At 41.4% G+C, this 25,380-nt stretch overlaps 2 protein-coding genes across 2 annotated transcripts in view; one reads left to right on the top strand and one right to left on the bottom strand.

Moving 5' to 3' along the window:
* Nucleotides 1-4,199, top strand: part of LOC102200457 (caspase-6-like) — a 5,468-nt gene extending 1,269 nt beyond the window's left edge. Inside the window, exons 3-8 of the mRNA XM_005726872.2 lie at nucleotides 1,041-1,083; nucleotides 1,180-1,323; nucleotides 1,937-2,013; nucleotides 2,197-2,372; nucleotides 2,790-2,931; nucleotides 3,407-4,199. Of these exons, the coding sequence (XP_005726929.1) occupies nucleotides 1,041-1,083; nucleotides 1,180-1,323; nucleotides 1,937-2,013; nucleotides 2,197-2,372; nucleotides 2,790-2,931; nucleotides 3,407-3,642 (818 nt within the window). The 3' untranslated portion in view covers nucleotides 3,643-4,199. The remainder of the gene's footprint in view (nucleotides 1-1,040; nucleotides 1,084-1,179; nucleotides 1,324-1,936; nucleotides 2,014-2,196; nucleotides 2,373-2,789; nucleotides 2,932-3,406) is intronic.
* Nucleotides 4,200-21,264, bottom strand: LOC102200173 (mitochondrial calcium uniporter dominant negative subunit beta). The gene is made up of 8 exons (XM_005726870.2): nucleotides 20,906-21,264; nucleotides 9,184-9,253; nucleotides 8,831-9,001; nucleotides 7,768-7,872; nucleotides 7,457-7,617; nucleotides 7,106-7,309; nucleotides 6,397-6,513; nucleotides 4,200-6,168 (listed from the first exon to the last, which is right to left on the bottom strand). The coding sequence occupies exons 1-8, from the start codon at nucleotides 21,011-21,013 to the stop codon at nucleotides 6,091-6,093; spliced, it is 1,014 nt and encodes a 337-aa protein (XP_005726927.1). The 5' UTR covers nucleotides 21,014-21,264; the 3' UTR covers nucleotides 4,200-6,090.
* Between the last annotated feature and the right edge of the window lie 4,116 nt (nucleotides 21,265-25,380).

The raw sequence follows: 25,380 nt of genomic DNA, 5'->3' as shown, positions 1-25,380 counted from the left end.
CCTTTTACCTTCAAATACACCCATTCTACCTCATTTGCACAAATACTATGCCCTATGTATCTGTAGGGTGGAGAATAGAGCTGTTCCTCTTGGGCTTTGTTCTTTTAGCAGCCTTTGCTATGTTTCTCCACCCGTCACTCAGCCATTGACAGCTGTCAGGACTTTGAGCGGATGGAACAATGGCTGCTTGACCTCCACACTAGCAGCACTTGTAGCTGTACTCTTAAACAAAAACAAAAGTCTGAAAAGCTAAATCCTGCTATGGATAAGTCCTCTGCTGTGTTTTCTTTTTCCTTTTCCCGCATGGTTGGAGGATGAGGATGAGGGTGGCTCCTCCCTGTGCCTGTTTCTGCTGGAGGTTTCTTTCTGTTACAAGGGAGTTCTTCCTTCCCACCACTCAAAAGTGCTTCCTCATAAAAGATAATTTGATTGTTGACGCTTTCTCCTGAATACTGTCGGGTCCTCACAGTATAAAGCACATTAAGGCAACTGTTGTTGTTATTTAGCTCTGTATAAATAAATATATAAATGTATAAATATATTTATAAGTATTTATAAGTATAAATTGAATTGACTTGAATTGATTTTCACTACACAAAATGTTTCTCAATTACAATATTAAGAAACCTAATTTCCTGTATTAACAGGATATTAGAAATATGTTAATGGTCAAATTCATCTTAATTATTTTAAGACGTTTGCGTGTGGAGTTAGTGAGGACGGCCTGAAGAAAAGGAACAATTACACAACTATGATATTGTCAAGTGCATTATTGATGCAGTACTGAGATTTTAAAATATCACGGTTGTCGTCTGTGCTCGGTTTATTCTAACACTCTTACTGGCGCATTAAGCAGGTAGTTACTGGCACAGTACGATGTAGGATATTGTCATACATGTGTTACTACTTTCTTTCCAATATCATGTTTATCATTAACACTGGCATGTTGCAAAACTTGGATAAGCATAAAGCAAGACTTGCTACAGCATTATTATTTTGTAGTTTTTGCACTGGTTATTTATGCATGTGCTTTTCAATAGTATGCACGGAAAACCAAACAGAGACCGACTCCTTCATCAGAAGGTAAATTCTTACTTCCACGTTTTGTGGCTGTTACTTGAAATTCTCACTTAGATTATTGCGCTGTATTCATGTGCCCAATTTTCACTCGATATTCAGCTACCTGGATCCTGCAGAGGAGTACAAGATGGGCAACAAACGACGAGGTCTTGCACTGATCTTTAATCAGGAGCGCTTCTTCTGGCGCCTGGGCTTGAATGACAGAAATGGAACCAATGCTGATCGTTACAATTTGGAGAAAAGGTACAACTTCTAGCTACCTGCTTAAGAAAAGGAAATTGCATTAGCCCGCGCTTTCATGGCAGGTTTAGATCTATTCTGTGGTAATATCGTGTAAGAATTTCAAATGTTTTTTTCCTGGTTATTAAATGTTATTCTTTTCTCTGTTGGATTGCCCTGAGGCTGAGTTCGTTCACTGCGGTGCACCAGGGAGTGCCAAGGACAATATGTGCGCTATATTTTTAAGTTCACAGAGAACTCTGTGATTGTTTCTCTCCTGAATAGTGATGACCTTGATCACAATCCCCACTACAGAGTGTGATCGTGGCCCTATAGAGGCTGATTTCACAGTTGTCCAAGTTGTTCCTACTGCATCAACAACTGAAGAGATGGTTGTGGATTTTAGAAAGAATCCTATGACCGTCTCTCCTGGGGTGGTAATAGCTGATGCTGTAGAGTGTCTGCAGAAGCAGAAATATTGAGGCATTGAAATTTTTAGGACTCTGAAAAAGGTCCAATCAATCCTGATCCAAACAAACCCTTGTCTAAAGAATTTATATTGCTCATAAAGAACAATAAAATTATTTTTGGTCCTTGATCTGTTAAAATAATCAACTCATTTTCACTTTCTGTTCAGATTGAAGGACCTAAACTTTGAAGTGAGGTGTTATGATAACTACAAGCAGGAGGCAGTCCTAGATGAAATCGCCAAAGGTACCCACATAATCACTTGTAACTCTCAAATACCTAGCATGCATCCAAGATGGACAAAAAAATCATCAAGAAAATCATCACCGTAGTTTGATTTCTCCCATAACTCTTTGCTCTCCTGCAAACATATCTGTCTCAAATCCAACATACAGCTGCAAGTTTAACAAGTACTTTTTGTCCCACTAGCTGCGGAGGAAGATCACTCAGATGCGGATTGCTTTTTCCTCGCCTTCCTGAGCCACGGAGAGGATAACCATGTTTATTGCTACGATGGAAAAATCAGTATCCAGGAGATCACGTCCAAGTTCAAGGGAGATAAGTGCCAGGACCTTGTTGGAAAGCCAAAGATCTTCGTAATACAGGTACACACTAGCCGAAATCAGTCAAGTCTATTAGAGCAGCGGTCCCCGACCCCCGGGCCTCGGACCGGTACCGGTCCGTGAGTCGTTTGGTACCGGGCCGCGAGAGTTGAGGCTCAGGTGTGAAATGTATGGTTTTCAGGGTTTTTATCAATTTTCAGCGTTATTTTGTTGTCGTTTTTAATCGTTAACTCAGTTTTCCTGGGTCTTTTCACGTGTGTTATGAATAAATCTTCTTTTTTCGGTACCGGTACTAGTTTTATTTTGTTGTATTTATCCGCGACACCTTAAAGGCTGGTCCGTGTAAATATTGTCGGGTATAAACCAGTCCGTGGCACAAAAAAGGTTGGAGACCGCTGTATTAGAGCATGTTAACTTGCTGCATTACCTTAGTTTAATGCTCCATCCATCCATCTCCAGGCATGTCGAGGAGAAAAACATGACGATCCAGTTACCCCCGCTGATGCAGTGGATAGCAAAGTAGAGGTGTTTGTGGATGCCAGTGCCATACACACGCTCCCTGCTGGGGCTGATTTCATCATGTGCTATTCTGTGGCTGAAGGTGAGTCTTCTGGGATTTGACTGAACCTTTTGCTTTTTATTTGGGCTCAGAGGAAATATCAAAGACACTGAACTGAGTGTTTTTTTTAATCATAGGGTAGATATGTGATGTTAGAATAATTGTATCCTCAAATATATCTAATAGTTTCTTCTGTTTAATATAATTAATAATAATATAAAGCTAAAATGTCTCCACTTGGCTACCAGTGACACATGATTACAGTGTCACAAACTGTCCAGCTAGTGTTATACACTGTTTGTGTATTTGTATTTATATGTCTAAGCTCATTTATCGGTGATCAGGAGCTGGACCAGTGCCTAAATAGGTTTATTTTTCTTAATAAAACAGTACAATTGAGCCACTATAAATCCTGGTGTAAAGCATTTAACATTTCATAGCTTTCTAAAAATCCATAATTCTTCCATTTGCATTTTCTTCACCTTCCATATTAACTTTTCTTTTCAATATTTTTTAGGTTATTACTCACACCGGGAGACTATCAATGGCTCCTGGTATATCCAAGATCTGTGTGAATTGCTCCAAAAGCTTGGTGATACCCTGGAATTCACAGAGTTACTCACGCTGGTCAATAGAAAAGTGTCCATGAGGAGTGTTCTGAGAGCTCGTGACCTACACGCTATCGGGAAGAAGCAAGTACCTTGTTTTGCTTCAATGCTCACCAAGAAACTTTACTTCCGACCAAAAAAGTAACACTGTCACACCTCAGTCTTTCAATAAGTGGGTTTATGTGGGTTTTTTTTTTTTTTAACTAGATAGGGCTTCTAAACAGGAATTTACACTTGGCACCAGATTAGGACTAAATGTATATAATTTTCTGCATCACCATCTGAATATGAACACATGCAAAGTGACCATCTAATGCAGTTTATTGCTTCATTCAGCGCCTGTTAGGCTCTATGGGGGTCATATGTAAAACATGTTTCTTTGGCAAAGAATTAGTGTTGTTCTTATGGCAAAAATTTAAATAACTAAACAGTGAAAATGTGGTTTCCAGAAGATTAAAACAAACAAACAAATTAACTCTTTAATCTTGGCCAGACTTTCCCAGTTATCTCTGAATGCAAACCAATAGTTGGGATTATAATGGAGTCTAACCCAACAACCCCTACAGTAACTGATATTTGAACTGTTGTTGGAAATAGAGATGCTGTTTTACTTAGCGAGCACAACTGTGGCTGTCTTCTGACTAAGTTGAATATCCATCCATCCATCCATCCATCCATCCATCCATCCATCCATCCATCCATCCATCCATCCATCCATCCATCCATCCTCTCCTGTTTATCCAATTCAGGGTTGTCAGGGCCAGCTGCCATAGGTCGAGAGGCAGGGCACACCCAGGACAGGTTGCCAGTCTGAGTAAGCTGCTTATGACACAAAATATAACAAGATCTAATGAGTTTATAGAGAACATCCAACTGAAAATCAGTTGTATATACCTCAGGCCTGTAGTTGTGTCTATCCATCTTGACTGCGTTAGTAATGAATTAATTACAGAGTTTGGTGATATCAGCTGTTGAAACGACCACTCTGCTTGAATTTAACACAACTAAATGGCACTTATCTCGTAAAACATAAGGACCCAGAAATATATTTCTCAGATGTCCACTTTCAGGAATTATTTCCTGAGTATTAAAAAGAGTTCATGTGGGAATGCCAGGATGTTCAAGTTAATGGCTGAGCTTCACTGACAGATGGCCACACATTTTTTTTGATGATCAGATTTAATTCCATACAAAGAAAATAGTTTTTAAATGTGATTTGTGGTTTTAGTCCTTTAAGCATAATGAGACAACTGACATTTAATTTTATTATATAAAAGAGAAGGCAGACATGCCTGGAGCTGGAAATGAAGAAAAGGCACTACAGGCCAGAGGAAAACTAGCAGAGATGTTTTGTTCTGGGGGACAGGGGTGTGTAAAAGGCAACAAATTTGCCAAAACAGGCAACATTAAAACTACTGTCATCGTTTAAATACTGCCACTGATGGCGTAGCTGTGTTAAATTTGGTATTCCTGTTATTTTTTTCTATCCCCGTCCATGTGGATTACAACCCATCTGTATTCAAATTATGATGGTTATGAATCAGTCTTTTTTGGCTGCTTCGTAAAACTACTGAAATAACTTTAGCAGTACAGAACAACGCCTTACTGCACGGCAGTGCGTTTAGTTTGCCTTCTTTTATAACAAGTTCAAAGCACATCGTTTACAGCGGCCTTGTACACAGAGGTGTTCACCGGCTCAGCGCTGTCTGTGGGAGCTGGAAACCTCAGGGAGTCTGTTTCACGGGTTTTTGAGGATTTTTTTTTTTCAGCCAGACAAATATTTTCCAGTTCATCTTCAGAAATAGGCGACATGCAGTGCATTCCACTTAAAACTGGAATTTCTTAGTTCTTAGCTGGAATTTTCCGGTGGAATGCTCCTACTCATCAGTTTCATTATCTCACTATAAGCCTCAAGTAGCCAACACTTTAACAAACTGTCCAAGCACTACATAAACAGTGTGTTTCCTTAAGCCTTACTGCTTTACAAAGGGATTTCATGTTCTTTATGTGTCAGTAATTTATAGTACATTTACTCCTGCATATTTGCACCTAGACGACAATACCAGTGTGAAAAGTACCTCAGGGAGGAGGGTGTGTTCTTTAAAGTTGTACTTTGGACCTAAAACTGTGTGTGGCGTGGGTGTGTGTGGCGTGGGTGGGTGAATACGCCAGAATAAACAACAATGCTGTATGTTTGTGCTCATACTTTAGTTACTTTACTTGCCCTCAATAAAAAGGTGTTTTATAAAAATCTTCATTGCATTTGTGTTAGAAAGTGCGTTTGCATTCTTTATTTAATAATCCTGTAACGGCCGCGATGCAGATTTAATCAAAGCGCTTCACAATCACACAATCAGACCAGAAAGACACCAGATTCAAATGAGGTTTGGGAAACATTTCATTTCATTAGCAGTCAATCTTTGTTCTATTTTTTTTTCTTTTGATATATAATTGGCATCATTATTAATACTTAAAGAAAACAATTTCATGGATTTGAGATAAAAAGATGCTATTATCAAAATAAAGCAGGAAAATTTGTTTTGTTTTTCCTCTGTTAAAGTTTGAGGGACCATCATTCATGGCTTGGCTTCATTTATGGCTTTGGCTGGATTTGTTCAATTGGTAGCTGGAGTTGGGTTGGATATCTCAGACGCCTCAGGTCTTCCTCCACCTGAAACGCAGAAAACAGAAAATCAAAGACTGTAAAAGCAGTTGTTCATACCTTTTGCAGGTTTCTGAAAACAATTTATCAGAGCTTTTATTTTTATATTTCCTTTAATAATAAAAATAACCCCAAAACAGTTCCTTGTAGATTTGTTTAAGAAAAAAAACAAACACATTCAGTAACAAAGATTCTGACTATTTAGTCATTTATTGTAAAACAAAACAGTCAGCCAACCTGGGCCAGCTTGTCTTTGAGTTCATTGTATTTTTCCACGTTGAATCTCTTTTTTCTGGCCCCCTTATAAAAATAACGCAGGAACTGCCTGTCCTGGGCGTCTGGGTATACATAATCCTGTAGGAGAGAACAAAGTAGGTTAATTATTTAAAAATATATCTGCACACATGACTATTTTACACAAATGAGCATTAGGTGTAACTAAAATTTGTTTTGTTGTAACACTTTAGATTTTTTTTTAACATCTAAAGTGTAAGATCAGCCTTCTAAAGGAGGTTATTATCATTTCTTGGGTCTAGAGAGTCAGGGTAGATTTTATGGTTTTTTCCAGACTATTAACTGGGCAGAGAAAATTGATGTATTTCCCAAAATGTGCTCTTGAAATGATCAGAATATTTAAAAGGAAAAGCATTTTGAAAGTCAGTGAAAGTTCTGGTACGTGACTTGCTGAGTAATAGGTTCTAACTGCTAGTTGTCAGTTACTCTGATAAGAAGTCAAGTTGAGCCATATTTATTTACACTACAAACATTCTTCACCCCTTCAGAGCAACACAGGACATCTTTATTGTAGCTTCCATGTTGTTTTCACAGTCCACAATAAATCGCACGCCCAAGTCTGAAGGAACAACTTGTGAAATGGCCTGAGGAGCACCTGTCATCTACACCTAGAGGAAAACGATGAAGTCAGTCAGGTGTCTCTGAGTCTTACCTGTTTGGTGAGGATATAGTAGGCGAAAGCTGCCATGCTGGTCGAGTAGGTGATGAAATACGTGACGGGCTCCATGACGTCCCACGAATAGACCCACCAGGTGAGCCAGGCCAGGGCGCCGCCCTGCACGGACAGCAGCGCCAGGCCAACATACAGAGCCCTGGATGTCTGGAAGTCTGCTTTACCGGACAGGTCTGCCTTCATCTGTCACCAATAAAATGCAGAGAAAAATGGGTTACCAAGTCTTTAAGGCTGAAATGTCATCATTACCTTTAAATGAAGCTTTCAAGCAAGTATAACAAGGTACAAAGTAATTTTATGGGTGAGTGGTTGTTGCAACACATCGAGTACCTTCTCCAGAGGAGAAAGCTCCTGTTTGAGGTTGTCCAGTTTCTCCAGGAGCTCCCTCTCCTTCAGCAGCTGGTGTTCGGGCTGGTGGAGCGCCGTGTGCAGCAGGTGCACGACATGTTTCATGTCCTCCAGCTCCATAGCGTGCTCAGCAGATGCACACACTGCAACGGAGGCGCAACAGGGCAGACAACGAGGAGAAAGTAAAAGTGAAATATGAGAAGAATGGAAGATAATAACCACATTTTATCACCAGGATCAAGTGTAATTGGAAAACTGCCAAATGGAGAATTTATGAATGGAGATAAATGTACCCCTTTCAGGAGCGCAGATATTATAAACTGCATTGTTGATGACAAGCTGAAAGTCCTTGTCCAGCAGGGCATCGATCAGCGTGCTGTTGGCAATGCGCTCCCCATCTGTCAAAGCAAGCGCTGAACTGAATTAACTTTATCTTTTATACCGTGAAAAAACAGGTTTGCTGGCAGAGGGACCAAACAAATTCAATAGAACATGAAAGCAACAAAAAGTTTATCAAATAAACCCCACGGTGATGGACAAAGTCAGTAATTTACACCTTAAAGAATGTAGTTCAGCACTGCATAACTACAGGTCATGTATGGGAACGAGAGCTGTGTGGAAAAAAGGTCATCTGCTAATCTCTGCTGCTCTGGTCTAACATGTCCCGTCTTCTAAAGTGATAAAAATCTTTGCCACAACCTGCCTCACCTGTCTCCTTCATGGAAAAATACACTTTTCACGAGTTACCCTTAAAGTAACTTAAGGAGGACTGCATCAGATACCCTTCCTAACCGCTCTGGTTCCCATACCAACTCAGATGTGAGTGGCTACAAAATGATTAGAAGTTTGAAAAGGAAGCGTGGAGTACTGTTACAGAAAATTGCCCTATTTTTCTCCACTGTGTCAAAACATGGCACGCTCAAGGCAACACATAACTTTGGTGAGAGACACAGGTGTGTGAAGATCGTGTAGACCAGTGTAACCTTGTGCCACTCCCTCCTGCTCACTGAGGAGCCACAGAGGTTTGCAAGACTATCTGCATGTAAAATACACTGCAGTATTCCCCAAAATTGCACGGTTTATGAATTTCTTTTAAAAGCAATGATCTGTGCTACAAGATCATAAAACAGACACCGCCCTGTTTTAAAGGGCAGGGAACCGTGACCTATTGTACTACAAACAGCCACAGTTACTCGCAGTGGAAGGTGATTAACTGATAACTGCTCAGTGTAAATGTGAAAATGAGTAAATGATTATTGTGGAGGCATCTTGCTTGACTGGCTATCGTTCATCCTTTTTGTGCGCAACCCGGCGAACCAGACCGACTGCACCTGTTGCATACTGAGCATGTCTTACCTTTAGAGAGAACTGAGGCGGTAGCTCCTGGGTCCTCTTTCTGCAGATCGCCGATCAAGTCGCCCACGCTCATCAACATGGGCCTTAAAAAAAACAGACACTTCTCATTCCTGGATGGCAAGGGGACTTCCAGAACCAAACGCCCATGTTTGTACTTCAAAGATGCAGCTGCTGCACAGTGAAGGGGGTGGGGGGTGGGGTATGGACAGTTTAAGTGTTAAGCTTTGCATTTATTATTCCAATTATGTGCACAGATAAGGCCAGTCTGACCACCCACAAGTAAAGTCACAAACCAGGTGCACACGTGTGACATAAAAGTTCAATATTATGTGGATGTAATAACATCAAATTACCACTAGAGGGAGCATTTGTAGCGTAGAAAAGAGCTGGATAACTTCCAAGTGGAGGCCTTCTGTGCTGAACCTGTAAAGAAGGATATGAAGGGAGAATGAATGAAAGGAAAGAAATGACTCAGTTTTTTTCTTTGTGTTCTCACGTACACACAGACACACACACAGACACACAAACCCCGCCCTTGGCAAACTGTCATGTCAGCAGATGTTGGAGAGTAAACAGATCCACGGAATACTAAAAGGAAGCATCCGAACAACCAAAAAGAAGCACTTGGAAACCTTCTGGCACAAGCCAGTTCACAGTGGTGCTTAATTACACCGTGGCTTCCTAATATGCTTTTATGTCACAAGGAACAAACTGATGCATGACTTTAATTCTTTTTGTGACAATGGTATTAAATGCTTAAATGAAAAACAAGTGCATTTGTAAATATGAGACGTACTGTCACACATAGGGTTGCCAACCGTCCCTTAAAATACGGAATCGTTCCGTATTTAGAAACAAAAGTACACGTCCCGTATTGAGCTAATAAGGGACGCACTTTGTCCCGTAATACAGTGAGAATCAAAAGTAGTCTATAACTTTTAATGGAATTAACGCTTTGTTTGAAAACATAATTCTCAGCCCCTCTCCTGCTTTGTGACCAATGAGCTGACAGCACACTTATGACAATTCGAGTATGACAATTCAGATTACCGCTCATCTCATTGGTCGAGGAAAGGTCGCTTGCTGAGAAAATACCGGAAGACAACAGATGACCACAACAAGAAGCATGGCCAACAGGGAAACAAACGCCGACACTGCGGTGCAAGTCTCGGACGACAGTAAACCTAAAGCTGGGCAGACACTGTGCGATTTTTTTCAGTCGCGTTATTCAGCTCCTGCTCAAACTGCACGATTGACTCGCAGGGGTTAGAAGTTCGTAGGTCACGATGCAGGTCTCACACTATACCGCCCGATGCTCTGATGCGACCTGAGAGCTCACACTGTGCCTCCATAACATGAAGGTTATAACAGAAAATCTGTCGCTCGCTCTCTCTGTCTTTCACTCACACAGACACACCGCCACCATCAACTTTGCTAAATTGCTAATGAAAAACATTGATCAGGCAGCTGTGATTGAGCAGCAATGTAAATCCAACTATTTTCACGGTTGTTGTGGTCGTGATCATTTTGTGATGCCACATCGAAAAGGCTTGGATGAGCTTTCCAAAGTTCTACAAGTTGTGCCTCCATCGCGTGTGTCCAGATCACACGCTGCACAGCTGTGCTGCTCCATCTTTTTCACCGACGTTTACGTGTTTGCGCGTGCGCAGTGTGAGCGGCTGCGGTGACACCCTCACGAGCGATTGATGATCGGGAGATGGTCGTGAGGTGTTAATCACTTCTCGTTACCCCACGTATACTACGATCGGTCGCACGACTCAAAAATCGTTTCAAAATGGGCCAAAAATCGCACAGCATTAGAGCAGCAATGTTTGTTCCCCTCAGAGAAAGGGAAGAATGGGAAAAGGAAAACACCTGGCTGGAAAAAGTTAATATGGGCATGTGCAGTGAATATCAGCGCTATGTGGCCAGAAGTGTGATAATATAACTTATTTTGTGTAATAAACAACTGCAAGGATAGATGATTACAACAAATAGATGACTAATACATAAAAGTAATACATAGATGAATAATGATGATGAGTTAAGATGCGTAATCATGGGAACAAGCGGGTTTACAAACAGGAGCAGCTGATTAGCATTAGAAAAGCTGAAATAATACCTCAACTGAAGCCAATTGTACTAAATGCACTAAATGTGCACTGTTACAAGAATGTTTTTCTTTCTATTATTTTCTATTATTTTAAGTTAAGCAGGACAGAGTTCTTTTAAAGAAAGATTTACTTATATTCTCAAAAGTTAAGCATGACAGGCTTCTGTTTAAGAAAGAGACCTGTTTTATTGTGTTAATGTTGTCATTTTGAGCTAAAAATAAATGGCTAAATGATCACTTGTTTCACATGTGTTCATATCACAAAGAATAGAATATGTATCTACTTAAATCAACTTCAAGTCAAATGGTTAAAAATAATAATTTCACACACAAAAAAAGAGCTAGAAAATTCACCACACTGGGAAGGGTGAAGACAACTGGGTTGCCCGGCCCTGGCCACGAGGTGTCCCTTATTTATTTTTCAGGGAGTTGGCAACCCTAGTCACACAGTGAGACCTCAGGTTTCTCCCAGACTCCTGAGTATGGAGAACACATCCACTGAGAAGCTCATTATTCTAATCAGCAGGAGTACTTCTTTGTCCTACGCTTGGCATTCACTGGGCGTAGTCCTTCTGCCGTCTTTTTAATGCATGCTTGTATGCCTACACAGTGCAGGTATTTAAGTTGCAAGCATAATTTAACACACTAAATACTAAAGCGCACTAAATCTGACCACAATCTGCACACTCAGAAAGTCAGAAGGGTTCCCGCTTGGATACATCTTCATCCCACTAATGCCCAGTGATGCTGCAGACACTCTCCCATCCCTTGGCCTTCAAGCTGGGAGTTTGGTCAATCAATATTACATTAAAGAAGAACAAGGGAGCTGTCCGTTTTCATGAGAGGAAGGGGGCAGGCAAGTCTCCTATCACTGGAACATAGACACGAAGAGACCAGATGTGCCGTTTCTCACGCAGCTTTGGAGTGAGCGCTTTAAGAGGGAAAACGTTTTAAAGGAGCAATAAGTAACACGCACTTTAAGCTGAAGCTTAGCCTAAAACTTTTAGTACCGCAGTGGTTCAAGCAAACTGTGAAAGTGCTTTAAAAAGTTACTGACAATTACCTAAAACCTCAGGATACAAGGGCTTGTGCATCGGTTATGTATCACACAATGAAGAAAAATGTGGACAGCAAGAGTGAAGCAAATTGGTCCCATGAGTCAAATTCGAGTTGCTCCAGATAGAGATAGAGAGCAATTAAGGGCTGCCCACACTTGCGGTGAAACCAATATGAAGGTGCCGTCTGTCTGATAGCACACACTGAAAAATGTCTAAAAGCTGCAGTGCACTGGGTAAGGCAACCTGAATAAGCTGTAGTGTCAAAGTCTCAGCTTTCTTATCAGGACTGTAAAAGACGTCGAATTAGTAGAATGAACAGGAACATCGTGAGATCCTGACACTCCCTCACTATAATTTGCCCGTAACAAGTTAAATATCCATTTACAGCGCGCCTCCCCTCCATCCCTTATAGAGACCATCTACAACATATCCACTACCCCTCCTCTGCACACGTCCGAACCACCTCATCCTTGCCTCTCTTACTGTGTCTCCACCCTGCACAACCTGACTTTCATTCCTCCTCTCTCCATCGTATACTTGCTCCCTACTCTCACTACAGATCATAATGTTGGCTGTGAAAATCATAGTCCACAGAGACTCCTGCCTGACCTTACCTGTAAACCTGTCCTTCACCAATGCAGACAAGGAGTCCCACCCCTGCTGCACACCTCAGCACTGTCTCACTGTCCTCATAAATGTCACGCACGACCCTTTCTGCCACTCTTGACTTTCCTCAGACAATACCACACTTATTTAGCCTTTAAATGTTCAAATATACAACATTTGAGAGGCTAAAAACATACTTTTGCTTCCCTGCTAACAACTCGCCCAGAAAACACTGCGGGTAGACCCACACAGCATGCTGTAGGGCAGTCCACATTAAACCACAGGTAACCATTTGGGCCTGTATGGGTATGTCCACATTAAGGCCATAACCTACAGTGAGGGACAGAGCTTTGTTTTAAGGGCTCACAAGCGAAAATAGATCGACAACAAGTGGCCCAACACACCCAGAGAGATTTAATATTGATAAGTGCTTTGTGTGCTGTTTTCAGGCGCTGCCAAATTTGACTTTTCTCCCAGTCACATTAATCCCGGAAAACATAACCACGTTATCCAAAGTGGCCAGAAATAATCTAGTTATTCTGTCACTACAGAGTTAACCTCTGACACCAAACACCTTCCCAGCATATTTAACAACAGACTAGGAAAACCTTTTACTTGCCACCTCTGCTCCAACAGTCATTGTGCTTCATTAAACTGAGAGTTGCAGGCATTCACTGCCAACACACACGATAGGTGCTTGAAATAAAATGCATTCAACACTAGACTCGCATTAGCAAACAGTTCAGGCCAGAAGCGGTTTAACGGCCGGTGTGAGCGCAGCGAAGGTTTTTGCACTCTTTGCGCATCGGTGATCTGCTAATGTGAAAACAGCAGAGCTGAAGTTAAGCATTAAGGACGAGGACAGACTGTTTGCTGAATGGGTGTGTGTGTGTGTGTGTGAGAGATCACTGACCGGAGACAATTCAACAGCTGAGTGCCTACAGGCATTTTATATTCTGTGTACACACGTTACCAATCCCATTTTTAAATCAACACAATGTGGCTACCATGGCAGATAATACAGCTTCAGGGCTGTGTGATGAATAATAGTCCACTTCCAAAGCCATGCTCTCAGCCCTCTGTTATTATAGGCTCTAACACACTGCATGATAAATACTGACCTTCGTTTGTCTCTTACCTTCCTGTGGCAGCTACAAAGAAAAAAAAAACCCATTAAAGAATAATTTGGGAATGCTAGCAAACCGATCAACATTTACAGGGTGACAGATGACCTCCAAAGTAGATTGTAGGGTTTGAAACTGAAAACTGAGGCCCAAATCAAATGTTTTTATTTGCATTTTCAATTTTCACCTTGAAATAGGCAGTGTTTGAACATGAATATCTCAAAAACTATTACAATCAAAAGCCTGAAATAACACATGGCCTTTCTTACCATAAAGAAAATGGATCAGAGCTGTAACTGGGACAGAGTGCCTGTTAGTGTCATTCTAATTTAACCTGAGTTTTGCAGCTCTTCCAGGACATCGTGCATGCCTACAAGGATTGTCTGGGAAATGAAAAACATGCACATATGTAATACAATTACTTCTTAATTATAATTACAGTTCTATCTGGAAACTTTTCTCTTTGGGTTAGACTATCTACTGATATTCTGTTTCTGTGGAACAACTTGACATATTTGCTCAATCCAGCATGAAAGCTGAATGAAGATTTTCTTTATTTTTGTATATAAAAATTTAATTAAAAAAATACCATTTTGCATTAGTGTTCAGTTGCAGGTCCTGGTTCATGTTTATGCTATCTTTAACAGTTTTTGAGACATTTATGTTCAAACATATTATTATTATTATATATATCCAAATATCTCTGGACCGTAAAGTTGTTAAGTAAATTGTAAGTGGCTGAGCAGAAGGTCCCATGATGATTTGTAGCTGTCACGGGATCAGTGACTGGTCTCTATGGCTGTGTGACTGAGGCTTTAGCGATCAATTTCACAGTGGCTGCTCACAAATTCCGGCAAACACTCGCCAACCAATCAACAAATACACATTTCTCAGTTCCACTGACCCAAATTAATGGAGTTTAAAATTGGCAAACAGTTATCAGCTACAGCTGCCTGTGCTGGCATCCACCTCCCAATCAGCATGCTTATTTCTCCTGCACAGTTTGACATGTTAACATGGTGGCATATGAGGATTGAAACTTCCACTTTGGCTTCATTTTCACTGAGCTCAAGTTTTATTTGAGCTACTCAAGTGCAAACAGCCGGACCCGCCCATAGCTTATGCAGCACACATACATGACTGGTTATCCCATCCTGCAAGTTGAAGACTGTAGTGCCTGAACAAGCCCACACATGACAAACACATGAGTAACAGCTAACCGAATGCCTCTCATGGCACAAAACACGCCTGACTCGGAGAAACGATTGGGCTCTCTGCTTTGACAGAAATTGCCATTGCCTAAATTAGTCTTCTTATCAAAACAAAACACACTTCCCTGATACGCAGCGCATCAATATTCAGAGCGCAGAGTGGTCGTTGTCTATCTATTGTCCTTCACACATTCCTGGAGCTGCAGGGAACATCACTGCACATCTGCCCCTCATCACCGAATCGTTTCATCCAACTGTTCTTTCACAGAACAATCAGCTGAAGGTGTATTTACGCCGTGAGCTAAGCATTTTTTATTTATGTCACGCAAACAGGGAAGGAGGAGAGAGAAGCCGGGCGGTGAAAACTTGGGAATATGGTGACAATCTGCCAGCCTCTCTCCTTCCTCACGCAGAGGCTGTGGCTTGCTGCTCCAGTAATGATCGGCGTCTATCGCCAGCCTCATTTTCCCTGCAGTCTTCCATCAGTTCCCTCCATTATCAATCCTGTCACAACTGAGCTATGGCCTCCTAAAGGAATCGGCTCCCACTCTGGCCACAGATTTGATATTGCCAAGCAAAGGGGAAAGAGATTTTTGCCGTCGCATAAGGAATCATAAGAGAATAACTTACAGTGTCTACCCAGCATGACCCGAGGCATAAAGAAAAATGTGCGAGCGTGATAAACTACGGCTGCCAGGAGGAGAAATTGAATTACTCTGTGTTGCCATTATGATTGAGAACAGCCAGCACTCTGGCATGAAAACGATTTGCATTGAACCATTTATCTTCTCCTACTCAGTTAATGATCCGGATCGCTTAAGAGAACAAAGAGAAGGTGGGAAGCGGGAAGAAGATGACTGCGGGGTTGGTGTGCTGTACGAACACGAGGCTGAGGTTGTGTTTCATGCAAATACAATGAATAAAACGTTTTGTAACACTATTAGACAAATAGCAGCACACACACAAAACCAATTTCTCCAAATCAAAAATGGCTTCTGGAAATACAAAGTGAGCTTTAAAAGGAAGGCGCAACAAGCAGAGCGTTCCCATCTGTGACCACTGTACAACTGCACTAAAAAGGGCGGAGCACGCACTCACATTTAGCCCATTTAATCTTACAGTTAGTCATCTCTCAGTCCAAACGTCCACATTTATAAGCAACTCATCATTCCCCAAGCTTATCTCAGCAAAGAGTGGTACAACTTTCAACCCTGAATGCCACAGAGAAGGAGCTGAATACTGAAAAACACGGAGGAGAAGGAAAAAACAGGAGGGCAGAAATTAAGGAATTCATGTGGTGTTCGCAAAGGTCCAGAACAGACGGATCTAAAAAAGTTGATTAAAAAACAAACGCAACGCCGATACAAAAAAACCCTCTGAGTGATTCACATTAACACTTTAGTGACACATGGCTTAGCAATGCTCCATCACAAGGTCGCAACAGGACAAGAACAGCCCATATAGATGAGTATCAGCTATAATGAGTTTACTTGTTAAACCCTCAGTGAGAAAAATGCCCTCATTTACACGAGGATTGAAGAGGAGTTTACTTGTGACTATAAACACCAGAGCAACTTTCACTACTTATCACACACAGTACAGTGCTCTGATGGGCTGTTATCACAAGACCATAACAATGCAGGATCAACACCGTCACACCCACTGTGCACATGCTTCTGTAAAGACAGCGGCACCATTACCATGGTATTAAGCGAGCTACTGGAATGTTCCTTTGACTGGATGTGCTTTAAATCTGTTCTAAGTTTATCAGCGACTGTTGTGGCACAGATTAGGAATAATATGTTTTTTTCGTTTTATGTGTATTAATGCTATTGTAAAAATATCGATTGAACTGAGAACTATTATTATCTAATTTTAGATACGCCTGTAGATGTGGTCAAGCTGAGCTGCTGAAGTTCAAACCCAGAATCAGAACAGAGAAGAAAGGTGGTTTAAGTGACTTTGAACGTGGCATTGTTGTTGGTGCCAGATGGGCTGGTCTGAGTAGTTCTGAAAATGCTGATGAGCCATCTCTAATGTTTACAGAGAATGGTCTGAAAGAGTAAATATACAGTGAGCTGCAGTTCTCTGAGAGAAAAAGCCCTGCTGATGGCCAGAGTGCCGATTGCTGACAGGAAGGCAACAGTAACTCAAATAACCACTCGTTACAACGATGGTATGCAGAAGAGCATCTCTGAATTAATACAACGTGGAACCTTGAAGCAGATGAGCTGCTGCAGCAGAAGACCATGCCGAGTGCAACTCATGCCGGCTAAGAACAGGAAACTGGCTGCAGATTGGAATAACGTTGCCTGCTGCAGCATTTGGATGGTAGGGTCAGAATATGGCATAAAGATGATAAAAGCATGGATCCATCCTGCCTTCTTTCAATGGTTCAGGATGATGGAGGTGGTGGTGTTATGGTGTGGTGATATTTTCTTTACACACTTTGAGGCTACGGCCTTCCTGCGTATTGTTGCTGACCACGTGCACACCTTTATGACTGCAGTCAATTTGATTTATTTAAAACATTTGATTAGATGTAAAGTCAATGTGTTTACTATATAAACATAAAAAACTATGTAGGTCTACAGGCAACAAAAAGTACAAAATGTTACAAAGAATTCCCCCAACCATAAAACTACAGCCTGCATCGATGCCAGTGGCCCATCTACTTAATAAATTCTATGTTGTTCTATGTGCAATCCACCAGTTGCTGATGGGCGAGCCAACATAAGACAGAGGAAGGGCATTAGTGTAATGGCAAATGTGTTATTTTTGTACATTTGTGATAGTTTTTTTTACTTAACAGAAAAGTGTCAAAGTGTCAAAGTGACACTGACAACGACGCTCTCTTTTCATGTTTGACGTAACACAGTTTAGGAAGCTTTTATGGTAACAACATGTTTACTGTTTCACTCCACACACGAATTACGCAAAGAGAGGCGTGTCCGTAAAGACAAATTACATGAAAATTACACGTTTTTGTTTTTTTGCTTCATTTATCTAGGGCCTGTTGTCATTCATTATCTGATCATTTTCCAATTCAAACTTTTCTATTAGCTCAACTTCTTTACTCCTCTCAGGTCACCCTGCCCCACCTTTTCAAGCTGAAGAAGTGCTGTTGCATAACCTCTGATGACACCTTGCATAAACATGTAATTTTCCCCCTCTTAAGAAGTAAACTTAGGAAACTTGCTGTCTGACATCACATCATGAAAACGAGTTCTAAAGCTCGCTGCACTCTCACCAAACCACAGTACTGTTCTTTCTACACATTATTGTATTGAGCAACGGCTTCCTCTTTAAGCAACGCTGGACCACAGATGACGAGATCAGTTCTTGATATCTGCTGAGCCTTCTTACAATTAACAGTCACTTTATTTGTTGCCCTAGTGAATACAAGTATCTGCACCTGGCATGGCCACACTTGGTTGTCAGGCTTCTTCAAATTAGATTTTACAGTGTTTGCCTGCCCAGTGCCAAGACAATAAAAAAATGAGCAAATAGTTATGCTTAATTTATCCTACCCCGGTTGTGTCCTTTACTAAATTCCCAACTGCATGATGCTCAGCGTGGATGACACTGTGCATCCGCCAAATGCTGATTGGTCAACTAGTCGGCCAGAGCAGCGGCGGATTTCACCGGGAACGGGAGAACATTTTTTAGAAGTAGGCTGCAAACAAACTCACTTGCAGATGACTTTATCATGTGTCCTGCCATTGCACCTCAAGGGCTGTTCAAACAGACCTGTATTATAAATGCTCCCAAAAGCCTGACGTCTCATTTTAGCATTCAACACATATTCAATACACTAAACTAATGCTTTTGCGTTTTTTCATCCTGCTTAGCCCCATTGATTCAGCACTTTTGTGGACGCACAGAAACAACGCTGATATCGATTCTCTCATCTGAATGTGTGAAACTGCAAACAACTAACAGCGAGCAGCACTTGAGTTTCCTGCAGGCCAGTCGGGTTTCTCTCAGCCTCCTGAGAATTAAAACATCCTTGTGTTATATGTTTACCTGTATAGCATTACAGCAGTGACGGAGAAGCCCTAACTCCCTGTCACGTCTCTGGTGAAACTTTTGCAAAAAGGTGATATTGAATGTTTTGTCTCTAGTGGAATCTCAACAGGGAAAGGCTTGTGTTACAAATTCATAAAAGACGTGGCCTGAATATGAATATCGCCCTATAGACACCCAAAAGAGATCATATCTGAATTCTGAGCAACTTAGGCCACAGGCTGCTCACAGTGCTTAGTAGCTGTACGTACTCTTACACGGTGGTTTTGAACTGAGGATTTATGTGAACCTAGCTTTCTGCTGTCTCATGTGCAATCTTCAGAGTGACCTCTGCCTCCTGCACTCAATCAAGTCCTCTGATACACTGCATTGGAAGGAATCTGATTAAAAATTGGCAACTCGCTGTGTGGATTCTAAAAGCCAGATCTGTACATTTGCATGCAGCCATGCTCTCTGCTTTTCTAAGTGCATTACATTCCTATTAAAAACATTCTGTGGCCCAGCTGCTCCTTTACAAAAGACACTTTCACTCTGAATGGCCCGTTTTTGGGAGGTAATGTAATTTAGATTCTCCTCTGAGGTTGATACGTTTCTGGCTGGGGAAAGAAAATTACAAAAAGCAGAGAAACGGAACATTTTATAGTCTAACTGAAATCTATCTATCGCTCAATATAGGCCGGTCTACAGAATGAGGAGGTTAAAGACCACAAAACCTTTGTGGCAGAGCATTCCCAGTCTTTATTGTTTCACTTCCTGTCTTCTAAACTGCCAAATAAAGTGGAAAGAAATTCTGAAAACGACTTTATAAAACACACTAACTCTGTTCTTTTTGCAGCCGATATGAATTGTATTCTTTTTGCTGAAACATGGGTTGCTGTAAGGATTTCGCTTACTGAAGCTCCACTTTTATATACGGTCCAGTCTAAAAATAAAACTCATCTTAGTCATTCTGGCTTGTAGGAGTGAGTCACTGCATCCTGCCCCTCTGACAGCTTCCTTTTTTTTCCAATCCAACAAACTCTATCTCAGCATCCATCTATGGAGGCTCTGATTGCACCGAGCGAAACAGAAAAAAACAAAACAGTGTGCACTGTTCTCCCTGCACACTCACAGATTTGAGGCACCTTAATTGAGATCTGCCTGCCTGCAGCTGAGCTGACCAAAGCAATTTCATGCAGCGGGTGATAAAAGATGTGGGCTGAACTGGTGCCTTAATAAAACTGTGAGTAAAAGCTTCACTACAAAAAATAAATAAATAAATAAAATCTCAAGATGATGCTGTGATGGAGCGTGGGTTTTCACTTTCTGCAGCATTTCCCTGCTGCACTATTTCCTGACTGTGGGCTGGACACGTTTGTTGATGGGTGACGTATAGCTGCATGGTAGTGCAGCTATACGTCCAATACCAAGTAAATACAGGGCCAGTATTGCCAATACCGATACCAATACTTTTACTCTATCATGGCAGGTTTTGTATGGGTGAGCAGTGTCTCGTGACTTATGGGACGAATCATTGTCCATTTGCAAATTATGAACACATTTTAATGATCACTAAATCAATGTGATTTTTACTTTCCACAATAAATACCAAAACAGCTTTTCATATATTTTGAAACAGTTTTTAATAGCCTGAAATTTTAATCTACCTCTCCTTAAAGCACTTAATAAATCAATAAATCTGAAGCTAGTAGCACAGTATAGATCCTATCACTAGTATCGATCAGACACTTTTGTATCGATAGCCTCGATCTTTGGATCGATCCTCCCAGATCTTCTGTACAGGCTCCGCAGGCATAGAGACGACAGGAAAACGAAAAAAAGTTTTTGAGAAGCGCTCAAAATAGAGACAAAAACAGCGTCTTGTGCTTCAACAGGAAGCCACGGCACACTTTACACTGTGACGCCCACGAGGGACTCAGAGTACAGCGTTTATTTACCTGGTGTAGAAATGTAACCGGGCGAGCGGGTCTGAGACCGCAGCGTAGGGTCTGAACACTTCCCACGAGTCCCGTCGCAACTTTGCACACCGCCCGCACCGAAGCCATCGTCAGCCGGTAACCGTTTTTAGCCGCCTCGCTGGGGCATGCCGGGAGGAGAGAGGTCCAGGACGAGTACCTCAGAGCTCCGTGTTTCACTTTAAAACGGGCTGCTGTCTGTGCGTATAGCAACAGACAGGAGGATCGCTACGGGACCCGGAGGAGGAGGAGGAGGAAGAGAGCAGGCTGAGCTGCATACCATTTCCTCCTGACTACACCCGCGCGCTCTCTGCCAGACTCCGCTTCCTTTGTCCCCCACCCCTCCTCTTTCTTTCTGTTGGGTCTGTTTTGCGTGAAACAGCAAGTGGGAAGCATATGCGCCTGCCAGGCTCACGGGACTGTAAGCCGACATCCCAAACATCACCCCCTCTCCTCTCACGAATCATCACGAGTTGGTCTGATCGCTAAAATAACAAATTTATATGAGGCTTATTAGGGCTGGAGCCGTTGTAACGTTACACTTTGAAGTCTTCATAACTTCAAAGGGTGAACTAGGCCAAGAGCTCCACTTTAAGCATGCCACCCACAAATCGATTTCCTCTGATCCCACATTTAAATAGGCCCTTAGAGATAAAGCGAACTTTCTAATCACGGTGTTACGTATGAGCAAGGACTGCATTTCAGCTGTCAGCCAACAGGGGGAGCACTTACACACAAATATGTGTCACTGACATGACATAAAGGTCAATGATGCGCAATTCTTTGTTCTTTCAAATACAAAGATGGATAATGTCAGAAGTTTCAATCTATGAGGTCAGCATTTGTGTGCAAAATCCATGTAAGCCAAAGATTCCGGCCTCAGTCTGCTGAAGCATTTAAAGACAGCTCTTTAAATGTTTGGCTCTGTATGCGAGCTTCTTTCTGCCACTGTGGGGGGAAAAGCTATCTTTAAGTCAAAGTGTATGCTTATTATTTTATTAATTTACATGTAATAAGTCCAAAATGTTTACTTGTACAGAAATGAGAATCAACTAGTCAAAATGTTGCGACAATAACTTCAAATTGATTGCCCTGGGCAAACAATTTGAGTCTGTGTCTGTGAGTGTAGATATCCCTGATATGGACAGGGTTTGATATGGATCTATTAGGTATGATGTGATATGAACTTATGCAAAGAAGCTCCAGTAAAGTTAATAAATCAATAAAAATAATAGATTGAGTGTTGTGCAGAGAGGTATCCTGCTGTCCAGTGAGGTTGGGCTCATAGACCATAATCTACTGCAGTGCAAGCAGTAGGAAGCTGTGCACACAATGAAAAATGTTCACACTGCGTTCTGTGTATCATCCCCAGAGCGAAGTATGTGCTACGGCTGGTGTATTGTGTCACAGAAAATGCGAGCATAACCGAGACAAATGGTGTTGAAAGCAGACAGGTCAGATAAATCTGTCATGAACACTCCCATCCGGTGATTTATAATACTCCAGTCAGCCACAATATTAAAAGTACTGACAGGTGAGGCGGCAATGTAAAGTTTTTTTGAGAAACCTTGGGCCCTGGCATTCGTGGTGGATAATTCTGCAGCATTCCACCACAATGCGCGACTGTTTAGAGAACAGGTCCAGAGACCCTGAGGCGAAACACAATGGATGAAACAGCCTTCGAGCTCTCAGATCTGGAACAGGCCCCACCAACAGACACCTCACACTGCAGCCCACAGGAACTGGCAACATCCCAGTGCTACACACTTCAGCACAGCCCTGTAGGTCTCGCTTTCCATGCCTTGAAGAATCTGAACTTTTTTTCGGGGGTGGAATACACTAAGTTAGGGAAAAGCTGTAATAAATGCTGAAGGTAATGGAACAATGGAACATTACTGTCATTAATCACTACTGAGTTTAAAATATTTACCTCCACTGTGTATGCATTTCATTTTTCTAAAGTACCCCACACACTGGACCAAATGCCAGTCTGGAAAAATGCACTTATATTAGCCTGTTCATTAATATTTAAGTATACCATAGTTAAGGCAAACACTTGATCAGCACAGTGTGAGCTGTCTTTTTAACCTGCTGGCCTTGAAGCGTGACAACAGTGACTTTCTTTGAGCACACAGTTGAAAATTATGTTCTGCACATTGTGGCGTCTTCTTCTCTACTAGATTTATGTGGCATTTTATCAAACAGCAACACAAAGGACCCTCTTCTATACTAAGAGGGGGGGTGATTCCTAAAAGCCACTCTTCATTTGTCAGAGATTCTTTCTTCATGCAATCTGCTTTAGTCCACAGTGGTGAGTCTTTAAAGACTGGTGAGAGGCATCAATACTCCCAGAGAGAAGATGCATGACGGAAAGGCTAGATGAAATCGATATGCTCCTGTGGCCACTGAGGCTGTTTTACTGACAGATTACTTTGATTTAAATGTGCATTTGTCCAAGATTTTGCAGACAAACTGCAAGGAATTGTTGCCTTATTAGCACACACAGTGAAATTGAATGCTGTTTACGGTGAAGTTTTCTGCTTAGTTGTTGTTGTTCTTCTGGTCATCTGTTACCTGTCACCTGCTGCTAGATTTATGCTCTCGTTTTGGCCACATGCTGGTGGATTAAGACTGCAGCAGGGCTCTCTCGCTGAATGAAGTTATTCAGGGGAAATGAGCCAGGTTTCATTTTCTAATGAGTTGGCAAATGTGCTTCGGGCCGTTGAAAGAAGCTTCACTTTAATAACAAAATCTGCTTGCACGGAGAATTATGTAGTAGTTAATTATTTAATAGCGAGGTGATGCATGGAGTGATTCCATATCTGTGATGACAAAACGTTGAAAGTCCAAGTGATCACCGAGCGGGAATTAACACATTGTAATTTATGACTTTCATTTTATCTTCATTTAATGTTTGAATGCCCTTCTAAACTACGAGCTGTTGTCTCCTTAAAGCATTTTTCCACTATGAAGAATGATGAAAGAAGAGTGAAGATATTTTAACAGCAAGGCTATAAACTGGAGAGATTATATCTCTCGGCTGGCCTGGGAACACCTTGGTGTTCCCCCAGACTAGCTGGAGGGGGTGGCTGGGGAGAGGGAGGTCTGGGCTTCTCTGCTTGGGCTGGTGCCCCCGCAACACGGCCCTGGATAGGTGGAATATCAGGACTGGTGTACTCCTCAGAAGGTTTGTATCTTATGGATACTTGGCACCATCTTGTGGGCGCTAAAAGGAACATAATTTCTGCAAAATGAGACTGTCTTTGTGACTGTAAGATAGTCTGTTGACATCACTTTCACACATTGTGTGCATTCTGAGCTTGTGACAGATTCAGAGTTTAAACAATGACTCCAAAACGAGTCCAAAATAAACAGTTGTGTCAGTTTAAGTATTTTAATATCTGTAAAAAAATGTACAGGATGTGGATGGGGAGGCTTTTGCATGCCTCTCTTTTATACTTTAGCTGAAGTGTGTGCATCACTCGTGTAATTCCTGCAACATTTGACATTTATGAAACGTGTGACTCCCCATAAACAGTGTGGCGGTGGTCTGATGATTTAGGAGCAAAGTGTGTGACAGTCAGTGCTCCTTTGTGTTTCTCGCTCTTGAAGTTTTTTTTGCAGCTTTGCTGAGATCAAGTTTCCACCGAGGATTTTAAAGTGCTGTGCACTGCCCCCTTAACCTTTAGTGAAGCTGCAATTTAACACCAAGGAAATCGTTCTTAGCTTAGAGTAACTCCTATATTATATAACATACTATAAGAATAGTATGTTTCCCATCCTCACAGTCAGCACTGATATGGTGGGAAGCTTGTTTCTAAAAGATGAAGTGAATGTTTCCAAGCTGTTTTCTTAAAATGTTATTATCATTATTATTATTATTATTAGTAGTAGTAGTACACTCAATTATGTTATCATTATTATTATCAAGGTAGTCGTGTGAATATGACTATTTTCATCAGCTACCTAAAACATCTGTTCTGATGATCATTAAAAATAATGACTCAAAAGTAATATATCAACAACATATTCAACAATCTCTTGTACCAGATTATCAAAATAAGCTACAGTTGTCCTTTGACAACCGTTTCAAACATTAGCCCTCCAGTTACTAGAGCCTAAACTAGTATCTGGCAGTTTGTAGTCACATTATGTGACATTATGTGTTGTGCCTTTAAAACCTAAAATAAAAAGTTTGGTTTCCTGAATAAAAATAGTGGGGTCCTCTCTGAGGCTCCACTATTTTGTGGAAAGAGTCCTATGAATAAATGGAAAAAGGACTGAGCCATTTGTTAAACACAGCAGCTGAGTGGAGTTTTCAGCTCCAGCTGCTGTTAAAACTGAAGAACTACAGATGAAGCATCGGACAACGCACCATGTTCCTGGGTCTATGTGCTTTGGTCTGTTTGCTTTAACAACAACAAACGTGGATGTTCTTTGTGTGATTTACTAACAGT

Source organism: Pundamilia nyererei, unplaced genomic scaffold (assembly GCF_000239375.1).
Source record: "Pundamilia nyererei isolate P.nyererei 1_Seehausen unplaced genomic scaffold, PunNye1.0 scaffold00022, whole genome shotgun sequence".
Classification (NCBI taxonomy): domain Eukaryota; kingdom Metazoa; phylum Chordata; class Actinopteri; order Cichliformes; family Cichlidae; genus Pundamilia; species Pundamilia nyererei.
The sequence above is the reverse complement of the archived record's forward strand: the minus strand, read 5'-3'. Positions and strand labels throughout refer to the sequence as shown.

Coding starts and splice junctions, on each gene's coding strand:
- LOC102200173 (XM_005726870.2), bottom strand. CDS start 21,013: ATGGCTTCGGTGCGGGCGGTGTGCAAAGTTGCGACGGGACTCGTGGGA. Junction 7,873..8,830: donor CGCCTCAGTTCTCTCTAAAG/GTAAGACATGCT, acceptor TTGCTTTGACAG/ATGGGGAGCGCATTGCCAAC. Junction 6,169..6,396: donor TCAAAGACAAGCTGGCCCAG/GTTGGCTGACTG, acceptor TCTGCGTTTCAG/GTGGAGGAAGACCTGAGGCG.